Source organism: Pelecanus crispus, chromosome 5 (genome assembly GCF_030463565.1).
Source record: "Pelecanus crispus isolate bPelCri1 chromosome 5, bPelCri1.pri, whole genome shotgun sequence".
Classification (NCBI taxonomy): domain Eukaryota; kingdom Metazoa; phylum Chordata; class Aves; order Pelecaniformes; family Pelecanidae; genus Pelecanus; species Pelecanus crispus.
Window position 1 is genome coordinate 70699561 of NC_134647.1, and position 26076 is coordinate 70725636.

General features: G+C 47.7%; 1 protein-coding gene across 1 annotated transcript; it reads left to right on the top strand.

The window, feature by feature from the left end:
• Positions 1 to 739: 739 nt before the first annotated feature.
• On the top strand, positions 740 to 23299 carry DMBX1 (diencephalon/mesencephalon homeobox 1). The gene is given in 6 exon segments (XM_075711357.1): positions 740 to 823; positions 826 to 909; positions 16344 to 16509; positions 20716 to 20894; positions 22071 to 22425; positions 22899 to 23299. Coding segments are annotated over 6 exon segments (1269 nt in total).
• Positions 23300 to 26076: the final 2777 nt, after the last annotated feature.

Consider the following 26076-nt stretch of genomic DNA (forward strand, 5'->3'; position numbering starts at 1 on the left):
AAAAAAATATTAAAAGCTGGGGGATGCCTTAGGTGGTCGTTGCCTCTCCGCTGAAGCCCCGCGGCCCCCCACCCCTGCCCGCTTTCCCTCCCTCTGCCTCCCCCGGCAGAGCCGCCCGGGCGCTCCCGGCCGCCGGAGCGGAGCTTTCCCGACGGGGCGGGCTGCGGACCCGCCGCCCCCAGCTCCTCTGGGCTCCTTCCGTTATTCCTCATTTTTCCCTCTGTAGGCCGTGTCGGTGACCACCCCCCCCCCTACCTCCCCGTTTTAAAAAGCAGCCGAGGGGTACAGCAGGCTAAGCCGGGACAGCGAGGGGGCCAGGAGGCGGGCGGGGGGCCGCGGCGGCTCTGTAATTAACGCGGGGAGATTATCCCCCACCAGCACCACCACCCAGGGGCCATCGGGGGAGAGGGAAACTTCAGGGTCTGCTCCAGCGTGGTGCTAAGCAGGGGGCGGGGGGGAGGCAGTGGCTTCCCCTCCCTTCGCCTTAGGGACCCCGTCACCCCCCCGGCCCTGGGTCTAGCCCTCCTCCCTCCACCGGCATCCCATCCGCTCCCGGGGATTTAATTAGGCGTTTACACCTCGGCTTGGAGTAAATGACTGGTAAGAAGTGTTGGGGGGGGCGGGTGTGCGGGGGGGTGTATCAGCAGCCCCGTTTTGATTGACAGGGTGGAGGACCATTGAAAATCTTGCTGGGTAGCTCCCGGGTCGCTATGAAGCTCCTTTTAAAAATCCTTCTTCAATGCAGCCTCCCGGTAGATGGCAGCTCCGCCGGGCGCGGAGGCAGCGCGCAGGCAGCGCGGGCGGATGGAGTAGGGCGGGACGGGACGGGACGGGGCGCCCGGTCCCAATCCCACTCCCACGCGTGTCACCGCTCCCGCGGCGGGCGGAGAGGCTGCGCCGCCGCCTCAGGTAAGAACCCCCCACACCCCCGGGCAGCGCGGCTCCGGGTGGGTTGGGGACGCGGGTGGGGGGAAGTAAGGAGAGTTTGGGGCTTGTTTGCCAGGAGGGGGAATCTCTCCGTGGGGGGACTCCGCAGCCGGCGGAGGAGCCGCTGGCAGGGGGGCGCGCACCGCGGAGGAGGGGAAGTCCAGCCCGGCCTCCAGCGCAAATCCCTTCCGCTCCTGTCCCTCTTTTTTTGCTTTATTTGGAGTATACTACGCTTTCTCAGAAAAAAAAAAAAAAAAAAAAAAAAGGCAAAAGCCCAGCTACCAGCCCAAGACCTCGCTCACACGAAACGCGGCGTGGGCTGGGGCCGTGGGGCCCCTCCCGTGTGCATTTAGGCAGCTGGCGGGGAAGAGCGGGTGCAGCCCGGCTCAGAGGAAGGTGGGGGACGCGCGTCCCTCCGTCTGCCGGGCTCCGAGCGGGGGGAGCGCAACTTTCCCCCCGTTTACATAACGATGTTTTAATAAGCGGCGCAGCCCGGTGAGAGCTCGCCGGGGGCAGAAACCACCCCGAGCGGGGCCGGGAGAGAGGGGGGGGCCGGGCGACGGCCCGGCTTGGGGGGCAGCTCTGGGGTTGGTTGTTTTTTGTGGGTTTTTTGTTTTTTTTTTTTCCTTCTCTGATGCGGCTGGAAGTTGAGTGCGGAAGGGACGGCAAGGCAGGGCAAGATTCCGGCAGCGCCAGGAAACCTTTTTAGGGAAAAATCACACCTCCACACTACCCCTTTGCGAGGTTAGGGGGCAAAACGGGCTGCGACCCGCCTGCAAGGAGCTGGGGAGCTGCTCTGTGCCGTCCCCTCTTCCCTGCTCACACTTTAAGACGTATATAAATCCCGGACCTGCGCTGTCAGGCTGGCTTGATAAATTAAGGGCTTCGCAGTCGAAACCTATTTACACCTCCATTATAGGGCTAACCAAATGGGGATCAGCATGCATATTTTTACCGCAAGAGATCTCATACATCTCCGCCAGAGTCGCCCCTCGGGCCATGGGATAACAGATAGGGAAGGGGGGGAGGCTCTGCCGCAGCCAGCACTTGAGCGGAAAGAATCATAGAAGTCCGTGTCCCGCTCGGTGCCGGCTGCCCGGGGCACCGGGGATCCGTCCCCCTTGCAGGGGACAAGGAGAGGGCGAGGGTGACCCCCCTGGGTCACCCCGCCTTTGGGGTGGGGACACGGGCTCCTCTATCCCAAATAGAGTCTCTCAGGGAAGTTGCTCCTCCGAGGGACATGGGGTTTGACTGCGAGACCTGCCGTGCCTGCCCCCTTGGGTTTTTTTGTTTGTTTTTAAGGGAAAAGGGACAAGAAGCTCCCCGCACAGAGCCCTCCCGGTCCCCGCAGCCGGCGGCTTTCCTGGGCTGCTCTTTTCATTTATTTCCAGGCGGGGACCCCGGCTGGGGGGGGGGGGGGGGGGGCGGTGGGCAGGGGTCAGCGCATCCCGGGCCGGGTCCTTGGTGTCGCCGAGGGTCGCCTCGGCGAGCTCGGCAGCGAAAGGAGGGAGGGGGCAACATCCCCCGTTTCCCGGTGGGATGCGCGCACCGAGCGCTGCCCGGTCCCTTTCGAAACGAAACGCGGGCGGAGCGAAGCGGCACCAAAGCCTGGGAGCCGGGGAGGGCTCGGCCCAAAACCCCCGTCCCGGGAGGGGGTTGCTCTGCGGGGTTCCCCCCGCACCCGCTGCTCTGGCCGGCCGGCTCCCCGCTCCGGCTCGGCTTCCAGCGCCGGGGAAAAAGAAATCTCCCCCCTCTGCCCCATCCCGTCCCCTCGGGCGGCCCCCTCCAGTTCCACTTGGTTAGCTCAAGTTTTCCATGTAAATGACAGTAATAAATATCTAATCATGTCCCGCAGCTATCGGCGGCTCGCCGAGCAGCCGGCATTAATGAGACATCCAAGGGAAGTGGGGGAAAGGAGAGGGGGGGAAAAAAAAAATTTAAAAGGAAAAAGAAAAGTTTTTCCGCTCTCCCCAAAGCGGTTTCTAAAAGCGAGGCCCAGCCGCGGTGGCGAGGGGCGCGGAGCCCCCCGCATCCTCCGGAGCGATCGCACCTGTGGGTCGCGCTCGGGTTCAAACCCGTCCGCTCTAATTAACCCCCTCCCCAAAACCACAGCAATTTCCCCGCGGGGGGGGGGGGGAGGGTGGGGGGGGTGGGGTGGGTGCTGGCAAGCGGTGCGCCCCGTCGCATCCCCGGCCCGGGGGCTGCCCTCCATAAAATCCCGCGGAGCTGCGTGTGTCCATCCCCGCCGTGATTCCCAAACAATTAATGGGGCTGCGAAGAGCTTTTAATGCTGATGGGGGGCCGGAGGGTGGGGGTGGGCTAAGTCTGAAATTAAACCATGAGAGTTGGATTTGTTCGCCTAACGCTAAACAAATGGAGTGATTACCTTCTTTCCAAACGCATCAGTCATACTACATTAAGTAGCAGAGAGCTAATTATCCCAATTAGGAGGCTGATTTATAATTAATGGCTTGGACCGAGTGATAATTGGATGTTAATGGATAACAGTTTTGTCTGAAGTAGCCTCCCGCTTCCCCGAAGGCAGGGCTGGAAGGGTTTTTTTCCCCTCTCTCCTCCTCCGCTCACCTCTGCGCGGAGCACAAAGCAAATGAGGAGCGAAATCTGCTCTTAGCTGGCCCGGCGGGGGCCGGCCGCCGGCCGGGGCGGGCACCGGGAGGTCCGGGGGACGGAGGGGGCCGCCGGCCCCTTCCCAGCCTGGCCGGGGTTCAGCGAGGCAGGCTGCGGGGGTACCCCCCAGCACCCCTCTTCCCCAGCTTTTCAAGCAGTCCCTGCTGCTTTTTTTCCTCCCCTCTCTGAGTTTCTAAGCCGCGGACAGCTGACCCGAAGCAGCCGGGTTGTCCCACGTCCGCAGTGGGTGCTGGGTTCCTCGCCCACCCACGGGCCGTGAGCTGTGTCCTCGATGGGGGGCAAAGGCTGAGCCCCAAGGTGCGCCCCAGTGCAGACGAGGCAGTGCCCTGCCCTGCCTGTCCTAGGGAGAGCAGGATGGGGCTCACCTTGAGGAGGAGAGGCTTGACGCCCTCCCCGGGCCACGTTCCCTGGGCTGCTCAGGGCAGCGGGTGAATCTGCAGGTTCTTGCTGCTCCCTGTTTCTGTTAACCACATCTCAGAACTGGCACTTTGACTGCTGAGCTTTTCCTTACCATGCTCGCTTTTCACCCGTGAGTAAGTCGATACAAGTCAATCCCGGTTCCTCGTTTGCCCCAGCCGGAGAGACTTGGACCTGCAACCTTTTGGCTTTCAGATCATCTTTCTAAGTTCAGTTCTTCCATTCTAACTAAGAAGCGTAAGGGCAGAAAATTCCTGAAAGGGTAAGAGTGACTTCAACTCTGAGTTACCCCACGACTGATGAGAGGTTGTATTAAATTACACCAACGTACTCAATGCAAAAACACATCCAAAATCGCACTGCTGGTACACAAAAAGCTAATTCAGATTGGCTTTCCAGCTTTCCCTGCTAGTTTAAAGAGATCTTGATGTCTAAATGAGACATTCTCCTTGTGCTCGCAGATATTAGCAGGCTCCTGCAGTGATCTTACTGCGTCTCAGAAGACGCAGCTGTGTTCACAGAACTGGTGCAGATGTTGCTTCTCCTTAGTGCCGGGGATGCTACCTGCATCAAAGAAACAGAGCCAGAGGAGCTTCCCACAGGTCAGAGAGAAGGGCAGGCTGACCAGGCAAGTTTTGCACAATATAGTCGTAGAGGGAGTGACTGCAGTGGGTTTTGTTCCCAGTGTCTTTATCCTTTAAAAGAACGCTTCGCTGAGAAAGAGGGGAATGGGATGAAAAGAAGCAGGAGCAAACAGAGTTTCTCTCCCTTCTGTATTTATCGCAACCAGCCCTGCCAAAACGAAGGTGCTGCAGAAAAGGTCCAGGACCAAGCTCTTCTGACGTGGCTACCTACTGGTTTTGCCAGTGAAGCTATGGGTAAACCCTTTAGCTAGAAGTAGCCCATGTTTTCAAAGACACGAGTTATTCTTTCAGTGATTTTTCAGGGGCTTCCCAAAATTCAGCTCGTCAAGTTGGAAATACTTCTGCTGAGGCACTGACAAATGGCAGTCAGGTCTGAACCATTTCAAAAGGCTTAGTGCTGATTGCCACTGCTTGTGTCCAAACAGAAATGTTTATAGCTACCTTGCTTCATTTGGCAAAAACACAGAAGTAGGGAAAATGCTGAAGAACATGCTTTCAATAAAGCCCAAATTTTCCAATGCTATGCAGCTACTGATAAACTAACCTGTAACATCTGTCAGAATATGCTTGTTGCAAAGAGGGTGGAGAATTCCAAAATGCAGCTAAATATCCAGGAATTAATTCATGGTGCACTGGGGTTAGCCAGACCCTGGGTCTTTTTCTGCCAGTCTGTTCCAGTCCAAAAGCTACTGAAATTTAATTTTATTTTCTTCCCTTTTGACTTCACCAGGATTTTGGATCAGGTCCTTCATGATTTCTAAAGCACGTCTGGCATAGATATAGCTCCTGGGAAGGAGAGAGGCTCTAAGAGAGGGCTGGGAGCAGGGCTGGGACCGGGAGGGACCAGCAGGTCTCCAAACATTGGCAAATGGGTGTTTACAGTCAGGAGTTGTGTGTGGACCACAATACAGATGTGACTTCTTCCTGGTAGCTGCTGGCACAACTCATTTAGGATTAATTGCAGCCTCTGTGTGGCCAGAACAAACATTGATTTGGGAAATGCTGCTTTAAACTGTTCAGATGCTAAAACTTAAAGTAAGGGGGAGGAAGGGGGGGTGATGCTTGGGAACTCCACTAGGATCCTTCAAAAAAGAGAAACAGTTGGGCTGGGGGAGGCAAGCTGATGGATTTCAGGGGGTAGAAAACGTTCCTGCCAAGGGAGCTGCAGAAACCCTGTGTCTTGAGCCGTTTGACACCAACTGTACTGAGCGCCGGCGGGAGAGAGCAGGCAGCAGCTCTGCATGCTCTTGGCGTGCGTTAGCCCAAGCTGGGTAAATGTGCTTCTGCTGAAGGACTGAACATCTCCCTGCAAAACCGAGCAGACATTTAGCTGCTCTGCCTGTTTTACAGCATGTAGCTCTTTAAAGCTCAGATCACCTGCTGGTGGCCAAAATATATTGCTTACCTTGGCAACTGCGCTTGATTTGGTGTATGGATCCAAATGCTTACGGGAAAGGAAGCATTACGTGCACCCACCGTGCTCCCCAGCCCACTGGAGCCTCAGCTGCCAACTCCAGTGCGTGGCCCTGTTTTAAGGTGGCACAGGTCTTCCCCCCACCCCAGCCCCTCCTTCTAAAAGCCATTGAACTCAAATAGCTTTTTTTTTAGTGGTAGGAAGAAAATTAGTGTTATCGCTGGTAAAGAAGGAAAAGTTAAAACTTCTGGTTTATTCTTTTAAGGTATTAAAAGTACCCTACAATTGCATGGCTTGTTGGAACTGCCTTTCAGGATTTTTTTTTTTTTTTCTTTTTGCCTAAGGTAGGACTTGTCTGTCATTTTGCCTTATAGGTGATCTTAGTCTGAGCAGAAGCAATTGCCACCATGTGTTTTGTGATTGTAGTTTTGAGTGCTATAAGCACCATCTGCAGGGGCAGACCCAGGGTCCAGCTGTACTTGCACAAACATTCTGGGTTCAGGTTCTCAGCTTCTGTCTCCTCCAAAATTTGCTTGTTCTTTAGATCTCTCCAAAATCAGCTTCAAGCAGAATTGCATTTGATGTCACAGCCTTGCAGCTTTTCAGCTAACCACCTGAAAGAGCACTTAGGAAAGTCATTTTGTGCCAACTGGGTTAAACTCTAACAACGCAGCATAAACAGCTGCATTTCACAAAGACGTGTTTCTCTCTCCTCCTCTTGTGCGTATCTAACTGCTCTTAGTTTAACACCCAACTTACATTGATGAATAGAGGTGGTGGGTGGGGAAATTGCCCTCCCTCCATGCCTCATCCCAGTTGCTGCCCTTGGAGCCCAGCATCTTGGCTGAGGCATTGCATGGGGAGCACCCGGAGCAAGCATGCATTCCAGCTGGCAGCACCTGAGAGCAGCTGGAGAGGAACCGGGACTGTCTTTAACTACCTCAGCAAATCTTTACAAAGCTTATCTGTCAGGGCCGTCTTCTGCCAGCACTTCTTGCGGTGACCTGTCTCCCTTGTTAGGGCTCAGGGCTAGATTGCAAGATCAACATCGTGGTTGTGCTGCTCAGGAGGGACAGTGGTCCTGGTCACTAAAGCCTGGTTGCAGGCTTAAAAACATATTTTGACACAGAACTGTAGATCCTTCTCTTGTTAATGAGACCATGTCATGGGTAAAATCCTCCAGGATGTTGCTCCATATTCCAGGGACAGTGGAGATTCCTGAACCCCCACCAGCAGCCCCAAGGAGCTGCCTTCAAGCCAGTCAGTTTGCTCATGCAAGTGATCTGCAGTTGAATACACTGCAGGCAAAACTCTTTTGGGGGCAGAGAGCAAGCATTGAGCTGCCCCTCATGCTGGCAGCAGCCCTGAAGAAGGGCAGAGTCTGGGAAATCTAGACCTCTTCCATAGTCCAGTTTGGAAAATTCCCTTTGCCAGTGTTAAGGCAAACAAAATGATGCTTCTCAGGCAAAGCCATTTTCGCAGAAGCAAGAGGAAGGGCTGAGCCAGACAAACAGCGTGTAAATACAACTAAGCCAGAAACATGGATGTTTTGGAAGGGGTAAAAGTTGTTGGGTGTGTTTTGTTTTGGGTTTTTTTTTTTTTTTTTTTGTATAAACGTCCAAGTTTAAGCTGTTTGTGAATTCAGCAGTTTGATTGCACAGTGCTTTAAGGTTACTCCAAGTCCTGAAGTCCGGGCCAGTCTGGAAGCAGAGATGCTGTCAGGTCTTGAGACGTGAGACCAGACGGGCAGCGCGGGTATGTGAGAGCCTGGCTGCAGCGGGATGCTGCTGCATTTCACATCCGCAAACGTGGAGTGTGCGGCAGCAGCACTGGCAGAGCTGGGGCTGTAGGTACTTGGGCTCCTTGGGGTCAGTCTGGGCTGCAGAGTTCAGTTTCTGTTGCAGTATTAATCATAAGAAATCTAAAATGCATGTTGGTTGGTTTTGGTTTGGTTTTTTTTTCTTTTTCTGTTGACTGAGCTGGAAGCAGAATGAGATCCTGAAACCAGAGCCAAAGTGATGTTCATATTAAGAGCTTTTATTTACCTAGGAAAATCTTTCTGCTTCAATATAGATTACAAGAATGTTTACTGAGGATTGAGTGCTGCTCTGAAGGGGAGAAGGGAGGTGCATTTATACTGATTTGATCTGTAAGCAGTGATTGCCATGTGTAAATTATGGCAAGGAAGACATTTAACACCACAGTTATGTTTAGTGATCCCAATCCTGGCTCTACACTGCAAATTGCTGGGCTCCAAGCCTTAAAACTTATGCCTGGCTCAAAAGCAGAGACTTTGAGGGTGTCTTTTATTTTATTTCAGACCTTGCGAGCCTGCCTCTGCAAACAGGTGCTGGAAAGTCTTTAGCAGGAAACTGTCTAATCAATCACTTGGTTCTGTTATCTGGGGCTTTGAGGATGGGAAAAAAATGATTTCACAAAAAACCTTAAATAAAAATCACAGCAACTGGTGCAAGTTACCTCTGTCAGCCAAAGACTTTTCTCTCAGACACTTGCAACCTGGTGTCTGAGTTTGTAGAGCCCTGCAATAAAAGTTCCCCATCTCAGCAGGATGCTTTGAGGTTTGTTTTGTAAAACTCACAAATCCTCTCACATCCTATCATGCTTCCACTACAAATAAATAAGCATTATAAACACAGTCGCTGTGCTCTTCAGCAATACAGCCCCGACAGAGGCAATTATTTGACAAGGTCTACCCAAAAACTGTGATGCTGTCCCTAACTGGAAGTATTTCCAAATTTCAGCTGCTGGCAAACCTCCTGGTTTTAAGAAAAAGATCTTTTTCATTTATACTAAGGTCAGTAGTAGTGCCTGAACATGAGCTGCAAGAATTGGTGTAATCAGTCAGGTTTTGCTTTCAGTCGGTTGTGACTTGTTCAACCAGACCAGGTCTAATTAAGATCTCACTCTGCACTAAGAAATTAAATGAATTTAAATCCAGGGATTTATACACGTGTAAAAATATTGCAGGAAGATTAGAGATGGGGAGTCTTGATTTTTTTGAGAGCTGTTCTCAATTCCTTTATTTCAGTTATAAGAAAAGTCCTTTGGAAGCCTGGTTTTATGGCGCACGTTGCTCTCGGACTTTGACGTTTGAATGAGAAAATATGATGTGTTGCAGTATTTCAAATTATTTATATTTCATCCACTACAAAGGTGAGATTGTTTCCTTAGACATTCAGCAATCTCACGTGAGGAACAAAACTGATTTATAACATGCTGGTTATTATCTTATGTGATTTTGGACCTTTATATCTTAAAGATTTAAGGATATAAAAAAAAAAAGATTGAAGAAAACCTCTTGCAAGGATCATTTATTCAGAACCCCCCAGGTATGTAATTCATTTAGTACCAAATACATATAAAACTGATGTCTGTATATAGAGTGAGCCTATTTTCCTAGAGTGTCAGATAAGCAGAGACAGAGATTCATCATTTATCTTGCTGATTTAAAGTGTTTCTGAATAAGGACTCAAAGCATAAGATCATAAAGCAGAACTGTTTTGGGGGGGGTGGGGGGAATATTTTGTTGTTGTTTTATTTTCAATGATGGTTATTGCCAGCAGTAATAAGGGGGATGTTGTTAGCACAAACCATTTGCTGTTATTCCCCGTTAGTAATGAACAACAGGTTCCTGTGCTTTGCATAAACACAAGTAGCAATTTGTACCTCCCGCGCAGGTACTTAGGCTGGAGGACCGCAACTTTTCTTTCTACCCGACAGGGCTGCTCCTACTTTTTTCCTGTCACCTGCAGGACCCTGAACACTAGACAAGAGCACCAGACTTTTCTTTCACGATTTTTTTTTCCCTGATGCCTTTCCCATGTTCAAGCTGCATCTTGCATCAGGGCGCAGAGCGAAGGAGGTGCTGAGCTCTTCCATACTTCAAATGCATCTCTTGGCAAGCCTCTCTTCATCAGTATTGAACTGTGGTGTTGAAATTCACTTCTGCCAATGTGTTCCCAAAGTCCAGATGTAACTTTTTTAGTATAGCTTATTTCTCACATAAAGGCGGCCTCATACACCGCCTTCTGCCTGCCCCCCCGCCCCCCCCCCCCCCCCCAACTCCTCCAGTTTCTGGACAGATTTAATGACATTATAACATAATACCCCACAGTGCACAGCAGTCAAAACTGGGCTCTGGTATCCTCTTCTTGACTTCTCTAGGAAAAAAATAGTATTTTTAACTCATAGGTTTTATTACCCCATTCTTTGTGATGGCACCTGAGCATCTTGTGTAAGTCAACGAATTTAGACTCGGTACTTTTTTGAGTTTGGGATGACTCAGTATTTGGAGGGACCTACTGAAGGGAAAAGAGAAAATGGTCCAAAGCCCCTGTAAACCTTCAAGTCCTACATCCAGCCTCAAACTCATCTCGCCCAATGGCTTTTGCTTGAGAAGAGCAAATGTCTTGTTTTAGGCAGATTTTTACTTCTACCTGGGAAAACTGGTCAGAATAAGCTACTGAACAAAATTACTCCATCTTGACTCAGTTTAGATTTGGGGTGGAAAAGGGGTGTGTTACTCCAGAATAATTCACTTGAGCAAAACCACACTCTTAGTTTAAAATTCCTTTCCTCTAGAGCAGCACTGGGACAGGGAGCTGCCGTGGATGTCCTTATTCAGGACAGGTCAGCACGGGGACAAGCTCTCCAGCATTGACACAAGTTCTGCGGCCAGCACAAGTGACATATGACTTTGCAGGCTGCAGGGATTGATGCGTTTCTCCCCTAATGTGTTTTTGTTAAAGGCCTTGCGTGTGGCTGGCAGGTGAAGCCAGGTACAGACTGAAGATGTTTTGGTAGGGGGAGTAAGGGGGTGAAATGAGGAGAGGAGTGAGCAGAAAATGTCCCTGATCTTAAATTCTTGGGTGCAGTTAATACAGCTCCAGGGTGGGTTTTGTGGGTTTGGTTTGGTTTGGGGTTTTTTTAACCCCTAATGGAAGGAAGAATATGGATGTTTTGTTACAAGGTACTTTTCAGAAAACTGCAATATCTCATTTTCAAAAGATATTTCATTGTTCTCCGATCTCTTTCAATTCCACACACACACAAGCATCTAGGAACAGGAGTTTTCACCGGGTGAGGAAATGTGTGGTTCTCTCCTCTTCGCATCTTGTCTCAGGACAGAATTATGTGCCTGGATACAAAATTAGTACCAGATAAAAGGCTTTAAGTTTCCCTATTTACAAAAGTTGAGAAGCCAAAGCTGATAATATTAAAGCCCATGTCCAAATTTCCCCTAAATGCTACAGTCTTAAGTGGTGTACAATAAATAGCACCACTCGTGCTGTATGACTTTATGGGAACCTCAGTTTTTTGAGGCCAGTGTTGGGAAGGGGCAGATGGGAGCCATGTTATGGCTGGAGCAATGCAGCTCTGCTCCGGGATAATAAGGTTCCCGTTCCTGACTGGTAAATGTGCAAATTGTTCTGCATCAGATTGAACAGCAGCAGCTGAATAAAGAGTGGTCTGCTCTCTGGATTAGTCTGGGCTGGGCAGAGACCTTCATCGCCTGGCCTCTAAGCAATGCAGAGGATTGAGAAACCCGAGTTTCTCACAGCCATTAGGAGTCAAAGCTAAGGGGAACACCTGGTCCTCTCTGTGAGGATGGATCCTGGCAGGACACAGCCCCTGCAGCCTGAGGGGTCTGCAGGCTTGAGAAGAAAAATGGGCACAGCATCCATGAGATTTGCATGGTGAAAAGTGAGAGGTAAAACCTATAGGAGTGTTTTTGGGACTGAGGTAGTAATGCCAGGATTGGAAAGGCAGAAGAAGCAGGAACCCTGGAAGGGTCCGGCACAGGGCATGGCATGGAGACCTCACAGTTCTCGTGCTGCGAAATGTGGGTAGCTGGGAGAGAGCAAGTCCTTTGATGATGGAAGGGGAGAGTCACCAATGTGGCCTTGAGGGGCTCTGCAGGAAAAAAACACCTGCCCCAGCAGGTACCAGCCCTAGGCACTGCACGGAGGCATCCAACCCCCTGTGCTGAGCAAATGCTGCAGGATTGGCCCACAGGCTCTCGGCAGGGGCAAACCCAGGCTGGCCTCACCCTATAGAGAGATTTTCCTCTCACCTATTGTTTTCCTGCACCTTTCCTCAGCTCCTATCTCCTTTCTCCACTGCTCCCAACTCTTCAGTGATCTCTGATGCACAAAATCAGGGTGAGGCATCCCCTTTCTTTCAGGAACCCTTCCAGCTGTATCAACAACTGCTCAAGCCCGTACACTTCCACAAAGCAGCAGCTCAAACTTTGCTCTCATCCTCCTCACGGCTGTGGCTGTTCCTCAGGCCCTCCAGCAACCCAGAGACATAAAAGATGCATTTGCAGATTTTGAAAATTAAAACCATCTATACAGCCAGTGGGGAGGGATCAGCTTATTTGGTTGCTTAATGAAATATAAAGATTATTTTAACCAGTGTAAGCACTATTCGACAGCTTGTGAAACACAGTGGTGGCTTGATGAATGGCTTTCTCCATTAAAAAAAAATTGCTGCATGATGTCTTTTAAATATTTAATTTATTGGGGTTGGAGTGTGCTCAGAGCTGACAGTTAAATGGGAGCTGTTTGCAGTCCCAGTTAACTTTGCTTATTAGGCTGAACAGTCTCACTCAGTAAATGCAAGATATCTCCTTTTCTCTCATTTTTTTATGCTGAATATGGGATGATACATTTGCTGCACAAGTGGGTAGGAAGCTCTGCCTGTCATCTGCACTGCAGCATGCCAGGCAGTTATCCCTCAAGCTGTGATGTGTATTGAATCCCATCCTGAGTCCACCGTTATTAAGTCCCCTGCTTTTTATTTTCTTTATTTTTTATTTGATGCACCTTCTGCTAGGCCACCCAGAAGAGTTTGTTCAGACACACATGTACACACAAAAGCATCTTTTAACAATCAAATAAACTGAAATCTTCCTGGAGCGAGTATTTCAGTGGAAACACTGGGGTCCAGACACAACATAATTGGCAGCGCCCTCGGAAGACTGTATAGTATGGGAAAAATCCCCTCCTCTCCCTCTTCATTTTTCCCTTAATGTGCCAGCTTGGTACACAACCAACAGCATGCAAGGGGGATTAGAAAAGAAACAGGAGTTTCTGTGAGTTGGGAGTCAAAGACTCTTGGCCTCACATGTATCTCCTGGCAAGGCTGAGCCCTGGTGTGGATTCTCCAGCGTCCATTAAGGATGGAAGTCTGGCAGCAGCCCAGGGCAGTTAATACGTTCTGTGTCCTCGAATGGTTTTCATGACACATGCAGGAACTTAATAAGCTTTGAGACCTCCACCCTGCTGGGCAAAGCTGGTAAAACCGGCCAGCCAGTTCACAAGTTAGGGGGTGGGAAGGGAGGAGGCAAAATGAAGATAAAAACCTCTGTTTCCCTGCCTGTGTTGGCCAGAAACACCAGTCCTGCTCTTGGACTGCAAAAGCAAAGCGGTGAATGACTCTCCAACTGGCTCCAGCGACCTCACTGCCGATGGTGACCGGCTGAGCACGGCTGCCCGCCGAGGCGGCTTGGTGCACACTGAGTGCTGCTCTGCTGCAGGCTGAGGTGGGATGATGCTCTTCAGAAATGAACTGCTCTGAGCACAGGGTGGGGCTGTGCCTCAGGTGCCGCCAGAATCATCCAGGGTAGTGTCTGGCTCAGGGACCTGCAGGTCGTCCCCAGGTGATGGGAGATGTCCTCTGCGGCTATGTCAACAGCACATGTCACTGGGACATGCTCCTGTCCCTCAACGTGTGCCACCAGCAGCAAAGCTGTGTGGTCCAGCAAAGCAACGTCCCTGCTGTAATTTTGCTGAGTACCCATCGTGGGGAAAATACAAATGCCAAAAATCTGGTGGCATGTGAAGTCCCTCGCTTTGATCAGAGAACCAGCAAACAATGTTGGCGTTACTTAGGTCTTCCTTAAGCTCGATTAGAGCAGAGCTATGGCATTCTTGTGTTTAGGTCGGCATCTGAACCAAAAATATCCATTTTCACAGTGGTTCAGCTTAGAATAGCATTGGCTTTCTCTCCTGTTAGAGTGAATAAAACCTTGATAGGTTATAGATGAAGGTTATTATTTTGTTTTGGGGATGTCTTTGCTTTTCTAAAAATTAAGCTTGGGTAAATTTTGAAATTAAACATTTTGAAAATGAATTCAAAATTAATTGCCTGGATACCATAAAACAAAGCAGATCTGATATTCCCCTGCTTTTCAGAACTAGCTACAAAATATCTCAGGCACCCTTAAATGCATTTTTCAATAAATCAACTATTCATACAAAAATTGTCTGCCTGTACTTTGCAGTAGGAGGAAGGGTTTTTTTTCCTTATACTCTTATATAGGATATGGTAGGAAAGGACGTGACCAGTAACATTCTCTGTGGGCCATAAGGATGTGGCTGGCATTTCACAGAGCAAGGTGGGATGTGAGACTCTTCCAACTTGAGATATTCTATGATTCTATGTAGGTACTGGATAGCCACTGAGCTTTTTTTGAGTCTAGAACTAAAGAACGATTTGGGACTGAATCCAGAGTGGGCAAACAGGGAGGCACAGAGCAGATGAAGGTGGCATCAGGATGTGTATCAGACCTTCATGGCATAACTACACCTGGATCTGTTGCCCTCCACCAGTGCTCTTGGCACTGAAATGATGTGGTGGCAGAGCAGAAGGGACTCGGGGAAACAGGAATGAGGCTGAGTGCTAGATTCCCAAATTACTGGTTTATAATTACTGCAGCCTCTTCGAGAAGACAATCCCAAAGGCAGCACTCACACTCATGACACAAAATCCCTTGGTCAAAGAAAACCATCCCAGAGAACGAGGACCATCCCTGAGCTGTCAGGGTGTTTGACCAAACTCTAGCCACATGGCTTCCCTCCTCCGTTCCTGGGCACAGTGACGGAGCGATGCTTGTGAGGGTGAAGCCAGAAGATGCTCCAGGTCACTAGACCCTACAACACAGAATTCAGTTGCTTTTCCCAGGAACTACAGCTTAGTATCTGGATGTTAAACAAGGTCACTCCATGTTTGTGCTTCCTACATCAAGATGGTTTGGGAGAGAATGGGAATTCAGAGCAGGGCGGGTAGTGGGACCATTCCATTAGTTTCCATTCCTCCCTCTTCACTGAGAGTCTGTCCTCCATGGTATAAATCCTCTACAGGCAAAAATGAAGGTCTTTCCTCAGTACAGAAAAATCAACAGATAATTTTTCATCCAAATTTTTGCTGTTCAATGCATCAGGGTTCTCATAAAATCATGGGAGTTGAACCACTTCCCTCCAGTGCTCAAAACTGTTTTCTAACAGGTTTCCTAGATAACCCATCTGCTTTCCTTAAGTTAGTCCAGCTGGACCTCTTCCTTCTTCTCTGACTTTCCAGACAATGACTGCTTATGTAAATGGTGTTTTTAAAATTTTCTTTTATGGCAAATGTTTTACAACTTCCTTTCCGATGTCTTACAAACTACAGAAATGGCATTCTGAAGGCCCTCAGTCATTTATAACATGGACGAATGAAGTATCACTCAGCTTTTGACATCAATATGAGCTCAGTTTTACAGATGGTCTGTAAGGAAAAACAGCTTGGAGTTTCATTCAGAGCCCACAGTAGAAAAAAAGCCATTAGTTTTGTGAAATAATTTCCTTGCTATTGAGCTATGAAATGTCCGTATTTATTGCAAACCTTAATTCCCTCTTTAGCCATAACATTTTTGGTCCTATTACGCTACAGATTTATTGTCTTTTACACCACGTGGGGTTTTTTTGTTTTTTCTTTTTTTCTGTATCATTTGTGTCTTGTTAAGAAGCACCTTAAGAAAAATAAATGGAAATAAATTACACATGAGTGGGTTCCAATAAGAAAGATTATTTGACATTATAGCAATGGGATTATGGAACAGCCCGCTGTAGGCAATGACAGGGACAAAATCCCAGCTAGTTCTGAGATAGAGCTAGGTTGGTTCATTAGAAGTAACAATAATATGATATATTTTATTATGGTATGTAAAAAAAAGTCCTTTCCCATCTTTTGTTCAGCATATCATGAGTGGCATATAGTCAGATGCTGATCTTTAAGCTTGGAAGCCAGCCTGGTGTCACTGGTGCTTTATGTCTACAGGAGGTATTTTGATTCCTGTCCCAGAATCTGTTGGAGTTGGGAAGTTGGAAGTGAGCCTTGCATGTAGCAGCTTAAGTTTGAGCTCAGCATTTCCAAAGGTCTGCTGACACATCAGAACACTGGAATACCATGTTCCTAAGCACCTCTCTCCTCCGGCTGCTGTTTTTCAGGTTTATGTCGCCATGCAGCACTATGGAGTGAACGGTTACTCCCTGCACGCCATGAATTCACTGAGCGCCATGTACAACCTCCACCAGCAGGCTGCTCAGCAAGCCCAGCACGCCCCCGACTACAGGCCCTCGGTGCATGCCCTCACCCTGGCAGAGAGACTGGCTGGTAAGAACAACTCATGGCTTTCGCCTTTCCCTGGGAAAAAAATCCCTTGTTGCTTGCACGGAGTAAAACTCTTCTTTGGGAGTTGGAGTGTGATATAGCCAACTTGGCATGGTGTGCTCCTGAAATACTGGCCATGTGGCCAAGCTCTGCAGGTGACACATGCCCTCCAGTGTGTGCTGCCAGCAGACCACTGCACCTTGCTGCAGACTGGCCTCTGACGACTGGGGAGCCCGGGGGTGAGAAGGGATGCGGCCCTGCTACATGGGATTGAAAAGAGAGAATTAAAAAGATACTGAAATATGCTTTGACAAGTGAACAAAAAATTGCAGAAAACTTTACTTTCTTGTTAGTAAATAACCACACAATGAATATGAGCACACAGTGAGTTGGATTCCCCCACTGAGGGGCCCAGGACTTGCATCCCCTAACAGCCATCTCCTACCATCCCAGGCCACAGCTTGTTCTTCCATGTTGCCCCTTCTTGCAACTATTTTCCATTTCTTATCCTACCAAACTGTTTCTCTCTGGAAAATGATCTTCATTTGGATCTTCTTTGGGTTTCACCTTGACCTTTTTCTACTTGGGGATCCTAGACCTTGGCTTGGGTAACACTTTCTTGCAGGACCTACTGGCTCCCTCTCTGTTGCTGTTGTATTTTGCCTTCCACGTAAGAGCTTTTTTAGGCTCAAAGAAAGTCACATGTGACTTTACCCAGAGAGTATTGTTTACATAGCATTGTTGATAGTGGAACAGGACCTGCTGCTTCAGAGCATCTATTCTGTTTTTCTGTGTTCAGTCATGAGTGTAACAGCACTACATCGATACTGTCATTAGAAGGAAGTGCAAAGTCCAGGTAATATTTTACAACTTGGTAAGGGGAATTGTTCAAAAATAATTGATGGAAACCTGAGAATATTTGGTATGTTAGGGCAAATACATCTGCTCCACATTTCAGCCTACCACTAAACACCCAGATCTGGCTGAGATCGTCATTACTCTAATGCAAATGGTCAACAGCTGCAACAGCACTGTTTTGGTCAGGGCTTGGATGCAGTGTGGTAGAGCAGACCTGACAACCAATATACTGAAGCTAAAGTAAAAAGTTACCATAGATGTGATTCTAGAGACCTTCCCAGAATGGAACAATCTTCCCTGACTGTCTGAAATTTACACATCTGCTTTAAGATAGCTTTCTACTTGTCTGATATGAAAGGAAAAAAAAATGTGGAGTGACTGCTTCCAGCCTAGACTAGGTGGAAAAAATTATCTACTCGGACAACTTTAGTGGGCTAAATTTAAGAGACATGGGCTTAAGCCAAAATAAGGATGCAGAAGTTTCAGGACAGTCCTCCTAGGTGGGTAGTCCATGAAGGCATGGTGGTAAAGGTCTTGGGCTCTTTGGATCAGTGAACCACAGCTGACTCTCAAATCTTCATGCCAGCAATGTTCCCTTATCCAGCTGCTCGTAATGACCTCCTTAACATGGTTCCTCAGACCATTCAGTGTGGCCTGGGGGATCTCTGGGGGACCGTAGGGCAGAGCTGGGAGTTGCTGTGCTCATCAAAAAAGAACCAAAGTGTGATCAAGGAGACCTGGACTCTAACCTTGTCTCAACTGCTGGGCTGCAGAATGATGACAGGTGGGTACTTCCCTTGTCCTGGTTGTCCATCCCTTCCTTCCCTCACCCTTTCAGTGTGTAGGTGGTCAGACGGGAGCAGATGGTCCCAAACTCTGCAATGTGCCTTGCAGACCTTGGGTCTCAAGATGCCCCTTTCCTAGATGCAAGGATCTCTTGAAAGACTTTTTGTGATCACCTGTATCTTTTACAGTAGAGCATGGAGGACTTAATGTCTTTGACCCTAACTAGAGTAAAAACAGAGGGAGATGATTTAAAAAAAAAAAAAAATAAAAAAAGCTATTCTCATATTCTTGACTGGGACATTCAATTGGTTTTCTGACCTCTTATCTTTAGAATTAATAACCCACCTGGAAGACTTTCTAAATTAAATCCCACAGCCCCCTTGTCTGCTTATCACTGGCGGGGTAGGCATTATATACCTACGAGCTGGTTCCTTTGCAGTTGCTTCACATTCTATTACTTCTAAATATCTTTCAGTGCCGGTTATAGATCTCATTTGCCTTCCAGGGACAGTCAGAATAAAGCAGCACAAAAGCAAATGACCTTAAGTCAGAAAACAGAGCTTTCTGATTGTAACTGCAAAGCCTCACCTGCAATTTATATTCTCCTTCTTGCACAAAGCCTGAAAACATAGTTAAAACATTAAAATAATTGCTGGTTGGCTCTTGTTGGAGTGGCCAAACTTAATGCATGAGCTGCTGCCTCTGGGGAGCTGGTAGGTCTAACCTCTGCTCTAGAAATTCGGGAATATTCCAGCCTGCAGGTAGGGTGTTTAACCAGTGTCCTTTCTCCTGATTTCTTGTACTTGAAACACAAATGTTAGCTTTGTAAAACATTTTGGGGTAGCTTCAACTTCTTGTCCTGCAACATCCTTTCTCCTCACCTGCCTGCACTGTGAGCAGTGTCTGAATGCATCAAGGATGGTCTCTCTGCCTTCAAAGTGGCAGCTATTACCAGGGTTTTAAGTCCCCAAGGAGCTCTGATACCTCAAACACAAAAGTCTCCTGTATGCAACCAACACTATATTGTATTTGGCCAAAGACCTTTAGCCTGAACACGTCTTTTCCAGGTTGCCAAAACCACGCGGCTTTGGCAATCACCCAGAAAGGCGCTGCAAATGCTGACCTAGAATGAAACAGCTGGAAGTTTGGAGGAGGAATGCTTGAGTAGTGCAAAGCTGATTTGCTACGCTCATTAGCCAACATATTTGGAACCTGGCTGTGTGGTTCTGAGGCTGGCCTGACGGCAGGTTTTATTTTATTATTTACATTCATGCCACGATGCTCATGAAAAAGCACAAATAAACAGCAGCAAGAGCCTTCATCTAGCTCTGTGTGATAATAATGCTGACTTTTCTCCCTGTTAGGTTGTTTTCTAGTGTGTTCATTCCTCCCTTCTACCAGAAGTCACATTCTTAACTGAATTAAAAATGATAGCAGACATGGCTCTTTCTGCATTTCCTCTTTGAGAGCAAACCTCTCGCCAGACTATTTCATTCCAATGCTGTAGCACAGCATGTCCCAACTTGCATAACAAAGGGTTTTTTTTAAATTTTAAAGTAACTTATTTTCTTTGATTTAAGATCTTTCTACTTCCACTAGTTGTTGTGCAATAATAAGCCCTTTACTGTTGGCCTCAGATTTTCCCCAGTCTGAATTTCCTCTCTGCCCTCAATTTTGCAAGCACAGTTTGCAAAGTCAGACCTTCTCAGTAGTTCCTCTACTGAAAAGAGCTCAGCACATGAGCTCTGGGCTTGCAATCAGTGAGGCTGGGCTAGATTCCTGGCTGGCGTTTCCACCCCAGATGCTGGAGAGTGTCCGTGCTCAGTAAAGCACATGCTTTCAAGCTAAACACACATAAGCACATGAGCTTAAGTACTTTCCTGAACTGGAGCCCAGAACAGCTCTCCAGTATCATGCCTTGAAGACTACAGTGGGCTACATACGAGACACTAAAGAAGAGCCAGCTCATGCTGGTTTCTGGGAAGATACATGTCTTCTAATGCAGCTGCAGCCAACAAAACAAGCTACAGGAAGCTGCATTCAAGCTGCATGGACTCTTCCCACCGATCAGCGCAGTGCATCATGGCAGCATTGAAGCCTACTGAAGTTCTGCCCTTGGCTTCAAGGAGAACGTGACACATAATGTTGGGTCCCTCTCCTGATTACAACGGTGAATCTCCCCACCTTGTTTTTAATTGTGTTTCTTAATGAAATAGGCTTATGCCACGGTGGGGTCTGGGCATCTGCATGCCCAGCCCCACTGATATTGGAGCAGATTGGCTTTTTTCAACCAAATTTAGCATTGGAGTCTCAACAGTTTCCACAGCTGTCACAGAAAGAGGTTCACCCTCCAGAACAGCCTTTCTAGTCAGAGGTTTTGTCTCCTCAGACACCTCAATTAACAAGCAAAATGCATTATATGTGTTTTATTAGATCTAGGGACATGAAAAAAATGTCTTATAGGTTTGTCTGGTGTTAGCAAGTGCTTTATTCGACTGTCAGCATACAAATTCCAATAATTAAATCGGCCACTTCTCTTGTCTTCCAACGGCTGTACATTTCAAGACATCATTTTGGAGGCACGTTATGGATCCCAGCACCGCAAACAAAGGCGAAGTCGCACGGCCTTCACCGCCCAACAGCTGGAGGCACTGGAGAAGACCTTCCAGAAGACTCACTACCCAGATGTGGTGATGAGAGAGCGGCTGGCTATGTGCACAAACCTACCTGAAGCCAGAGTCCAGGTACTGATATTTTGTAGGTTTGGGAGTCGTAATGTTTAAAAGAATATAGTGGGGTTTGCAGAGGGTTGACAGCTCCCTTGACCTTTCAAGATTCTTCCAGTGTAACCAAAGATTTTGGGGTAGTAAAGTTGTCAAAGGCAGGGGCAGGAGTGGGGAATAAAATAATCCAAAGTCATACATCTGCTAAAGAAATTCTTAATCCACACACACATTTTTTAAATTTAGGATTGTCTGAAGTGTACACTGGTTTTCATTTGTTCTTTCACATTTCTTTGGGGGAGATTTTAGAAACATCAACAGAAGTCTACTTATGTATTTATTTGCAAGGCTTTTCTGGCTTTCTCAGAAGACCAGAAACCCAAGTAATTCCAGCTGCTCTTTTGGGTTTTGTTTTGGTTTTTGTTTTTTTTTTTAGTTTCAACTAGCGCAATGTGCTTCATAACCTGCTGGTGGGGAGGTTCTTGCATTGCTGGGCTTTAAAAGACTAAATAGCAAGTTAAGTTCTTCAGTGTGAAATGGATAAGTAGTAGAAAAAAACTGTTTTTTTATATAAATGTCAAGACATTTTAATCTTCAAAATTTTTGTTTCCTCATCTAACTAACCAAACAACACTAACAAGATTTGCAAATATATTTCTTCCAATCCATGTCTACTGATTTAGGTTAAAAAATATATTCTCTCCTCCTTCCCTAAATTCAGTTCCCAGATAACAGCTTATGCCTGTAATGACTTTTTTTGAGTATTGCCACCATAGTTTTGGTACACTTATAACCAAAGGGTTTTAGAAACTAACAGAGCACTGTACTGTAAGCCGATGTAATGTCATCAGACTCAGCTGTAAGATATTCTGGTTGGACACAACTGCCTGACCAATTTAGAAAAAAACAAAACAAAACAAAACAAAAACCAAAACAGAAAACACCACCAGTGGAGTGGCTTAAAGATCAACATAAAGTCTGAACATTTTTTAAAATGTGTTTGTTGTGCTATTTGTAGAAGCACTGAAAACAGGTAGAGCTCTAAGATCCAACAATGTGGAATGACATTTGGGCACAGTGGGCTTGCAGTACCTCATTACTTGGGGTTCCCCTGGAGCTCCCAGGCTGAATGATGCTGAATTTGGCACTAAGCAGGATTCTAACCAGTCTTCCCCCTTGCCATTTGTGGCATTGAAGGTTTGGTTCAAGAACCGGAGAGCCAAATTCCGGAAGAAGCAGCGTAGCCTGCAGAAGGAGCAGCTGCAAAAGCAGAAGGACTGTGAAGGGAGCCACAGTGAGGGAAAGACAGAACCACCCATGCTGGAGACCCAGGCCACCACCCCGGACACCGAGAAGGTCCAGAGCCTCCCAAGTGAGGTAGGAGTGGACCTCAACCTAACCCTGTCAGAGCAGTCAGCCAGTGAGTCAGCACCCGAGGACCAGACCGACAGAGAGGAGGAGTTTAAGAGCACCTTGGATGAGGCTAAAGTGGACAAGAGCCCTGGTGTGGACAGCAAGGCTTTGAACTGCAAGAGAGCAAGCCCAAAAGCAGGTGAGGGGCAGCACCTTGATGGGGGTTGGTGTCAGGACCTGGTGTTTCCAAGGGGGATGCTGGTGGTTGGGTATAGTCCCTTATTCCCTATAGCACAGATGCTTGCAGGTAGGCTGCCCAGACTTGTCTCCTTGTCCCCAGCACTAAATGGAACCCACAGAGGGCATGAATTCTATTGTAGCAGGAGCACAGAAAGAGCAAAGACCTTCTGCTCAGGTTAGGTCCGGGGCAGAACAGTGCCTAGCAGCAGCAGGAAAGCCATAGCAAAGAGGTCAGCCCCATTTCTATGCTGTAAGATGCTAAGTATGGAACAGACTCATGTTTAGCTCTCCTGAGCTAGCACAACTCCTCTTGTTTGCCCTCTTGATGCAAGAGAGAAGCCCATGCTGCAGTCCGAAGCCTACTGGGGTGCGGATCAGCACCTGCATCCAACCTGTAGAAATAACCCCCATCCCCTCTGTCTTCTACTACAGAGTCCCCTATCAGCGCGACTGTGACGCCTTCATCCAGCAGCGGCCTGGCTCAGACTCACTCCTACTCCTCCTCACCCCTGAGCCTTTTCCGACTGCAGGAACAATTCCGCCAGCACATGGCAGCCACCAACAACTTGGTCCATTACTCCTCCTTCGAAATGGGGACACCATCTGCCATGCCCTACTTGGGCATGAATGTCAACATGGCACCGCTGAGCTCCCTGCACTGTCAGTCGTACTACCAGTCACTCTCCCATGCTCAGCAGGTCTGGTCCTCACCCATCCTGCAGGCCTCCAGCTCCCTTCCAAGCCTGAACAGTAAAACGACGAGTATTGAGAACCTAAGGCTCCGGGCAAAGCAGCACGCAGCATCCCTTGGCCTGGACACCCTACCCAACTGACTGCCAGATGAGCTACCATTGCCTGCCAGAAGATGCACCAGAGGTTGGCACGAGACATGTCACTCCTTGAACCTCCACCCACCTTCATCTCTTCCTGGAGTAAGGTGCTCCCTTTCAGGGAAAACTTTGCATTTATTAACGTCTTATTAGCACCACAATTGCATCAGACATTGCTACTGGCCTGGTCTTCACTAAATATTTAAGGAGGAAGGGGGAGAGGATGTATGTTTAGACAGATGAACTGTCCTCTGGACTGCCATGTGTTAAGCCTGTAACATTCAGAAGAAGCCCCCTTTCCTCATCCCTGCGATAATGTGCCAACTGTGTTATATACACCTTTTTTTGTTGTTGTTGCGTTCTTTGGGAAAAGAAAGAGTCTTGCTTTGTCTTGTATATAGTTTATAATGTTGACAGCACCCATCACCTGTGTGTTACTGACAGTGTTACAGAACTGTGACCTCTTTTGCTTTTATTCCCCTTTCCCTCTCAATTTTAGTAGCTAGTATCAAAGTTACAAATCAGTCATCCTCCTGACCTCAGCTCATAGCTAGCTGCTCTTCTTGGGTCAGCATCCTAAAGATGTTTATGATGAAGAGAAACAATTGTGCACTTCAGCGCCCCGCTTCTCCCTTCTCTGCTAAAGCTAATTTTATAACAGCTGGGAAAAGATACGAAGGTGAATTTCCTGTTTAAGCACTTCCTATAAGGCAAGCATTTTTCATTTACTTTTTAATAGCACTTGTTCAAAGACAGAGGACAAAATATTGGCCAAATGCTGCTGGCTGGGGAGAAAAATGAAAGCCAAATTCACAGGATTATTTTTGATCTAGATTGTTTCCTCTTTGATCTTCAGTGAAGTGTAAACTTCTCTATTTACAAATTATGGGGTTTCCTTTTTGGAGAGCATTTTGGTCTAACTTTGACAATTGAGAATAATAAAAACTTCATATGAACTCCTGGTGTGTTCATACACCACGAATTATATGGTTCTTTGACAAATACTTGATGAATGCAAGCTGTGTCTAGAAAAAAGCTCTGATCACCAAATTCTACCCTCAAGCCCTGCAGCTTCAGAAACTGGTTAGCAAGTGAAAATGTAACGAGTGAAAAATGCTGAAATGCCGGAGGCAAAGCAGGTGATAAGCAGGGGCTTTATATTCTCTTTCTGTTCTCCGGAGCTGAGGAGGAGTAGGTAAACTTGCCAAAAATACAGGGTTTGCAAGTAACCAAAATTCACCAGCTTCAAAATAATTTCAGTGAACAGTTTCAGCCTCGTTTTATTGGAATGACCCGTCATTCAACCTGGGGTGGTTTTCCTTGTGGAGAAGCAATGTGTCTGCCAACTCAAATCACGGGGTTTTTTTGCCAAACCAGATAAATCCTTTGAACCCATTGCTGTTCTCCTGACAATTAGGGAGGGATGATATCCACATCTAATCTCTAATTTGCCTAGGACCAAAAAATCCAGACTGATTCTGTGGCAGGTGCTAGGTTGGAATCCCGTGTGTCAGCCAGGTTTGCCTCTAAACACACTGAGCAGAGCTGTGCTAACTCACTGCAGGTGATCAGCTGGTCTGTATTTGATTTAAACATGATGTGTAGACCCCTGGCCTATGGCCCTCTTGCTCCTACCTTGCTTCACACCAGGGCGGAAGCCAGGGGTCCTATTACCTCTTAAAACACAGGGGCAAAGAGTGTTTTCAACTACACTAATGCCTCTTGAAAAAGCATCTAACCTCTGCAAATAGAGACATAAGAATAGCTAAGTTTGGTGGGAAATGATGTTTTATCCCTCATAAAGTTGTAGCAAGAGCAGACTTCCCGAGAGGGCAGTTCACTGACTGCATGAGCTTCCAAGGAAAATGGAGCATCTTCCTTAAATATGTCTGTTGTGCCAAACACTTCAGTCTTGGGGTTTTCTCTCCTGCTTTAGTTTTTCTGACTTTGTCAAATCAGCCCCTGTGACTGGCAGAATTCTCTACTTTTTCAAAACCAGATGTATTCATAGGAAGTAGATTTTTGGCTGCTGCTTTCAAGGGAGTCTGATTAAATTAAAACCACCAAAGTGCATTTACTGTCTCCAAAAAGATCCTTTGAAAGTCCCACCTTTCATTTTTTGTAGCCTGTCACCCAAACCAGAGACACCAAAACAAAGCTTTAATTTTGCTCCTCCTCCTTCCTCAAAAAGCTATATTCACCTTTATTTTTTCTGCCTCCTGCTAACCTCAGCACATTTGTAGGCTCTGGAGGTGCTTTGCCAGAGCAGAGCAACTGCAAATTTAATTAACACCCCTTCTGATATTGTTCCCTGGTGCCAGTCTAGACTGAGCTGATGAAGCGGACAAGGGTGGTAACTGGCAATGAGACCAGATCTAGACTTCAGCTCTTCTTTAAGTAATAAAAGATGCCTGTGAAACTGCAACTCATGTCAGTGGGTGTTTCAGGCAGAGAACAGAGGGTCATAGTCGCTCTTGTGGCATCCCAGGTAAGACGGGCATCTCTCCTCTGCCCGGGTACCACAGGACTGGAACGGGTTACCTCAGCCCTGATCAGGGCAGATACAGCCTTTCTGTAGGTCATGATGGATACCACAGCATCCTCCACAGTAAGGCCAAAACATGGGGATTTCTGCCCTGCTGCTGCAAGGCAGGGACACGGAGCGCAGGAGATAAGCTTGCTTGGTCCAGCACTAGATTTGCTGTGATCCTCTGGAGGCAGAAGAGACCTTCCCCACCGAGCCAAGGAGGGAAACTCTTCCCTGTGCTTCGGTGCAAAAA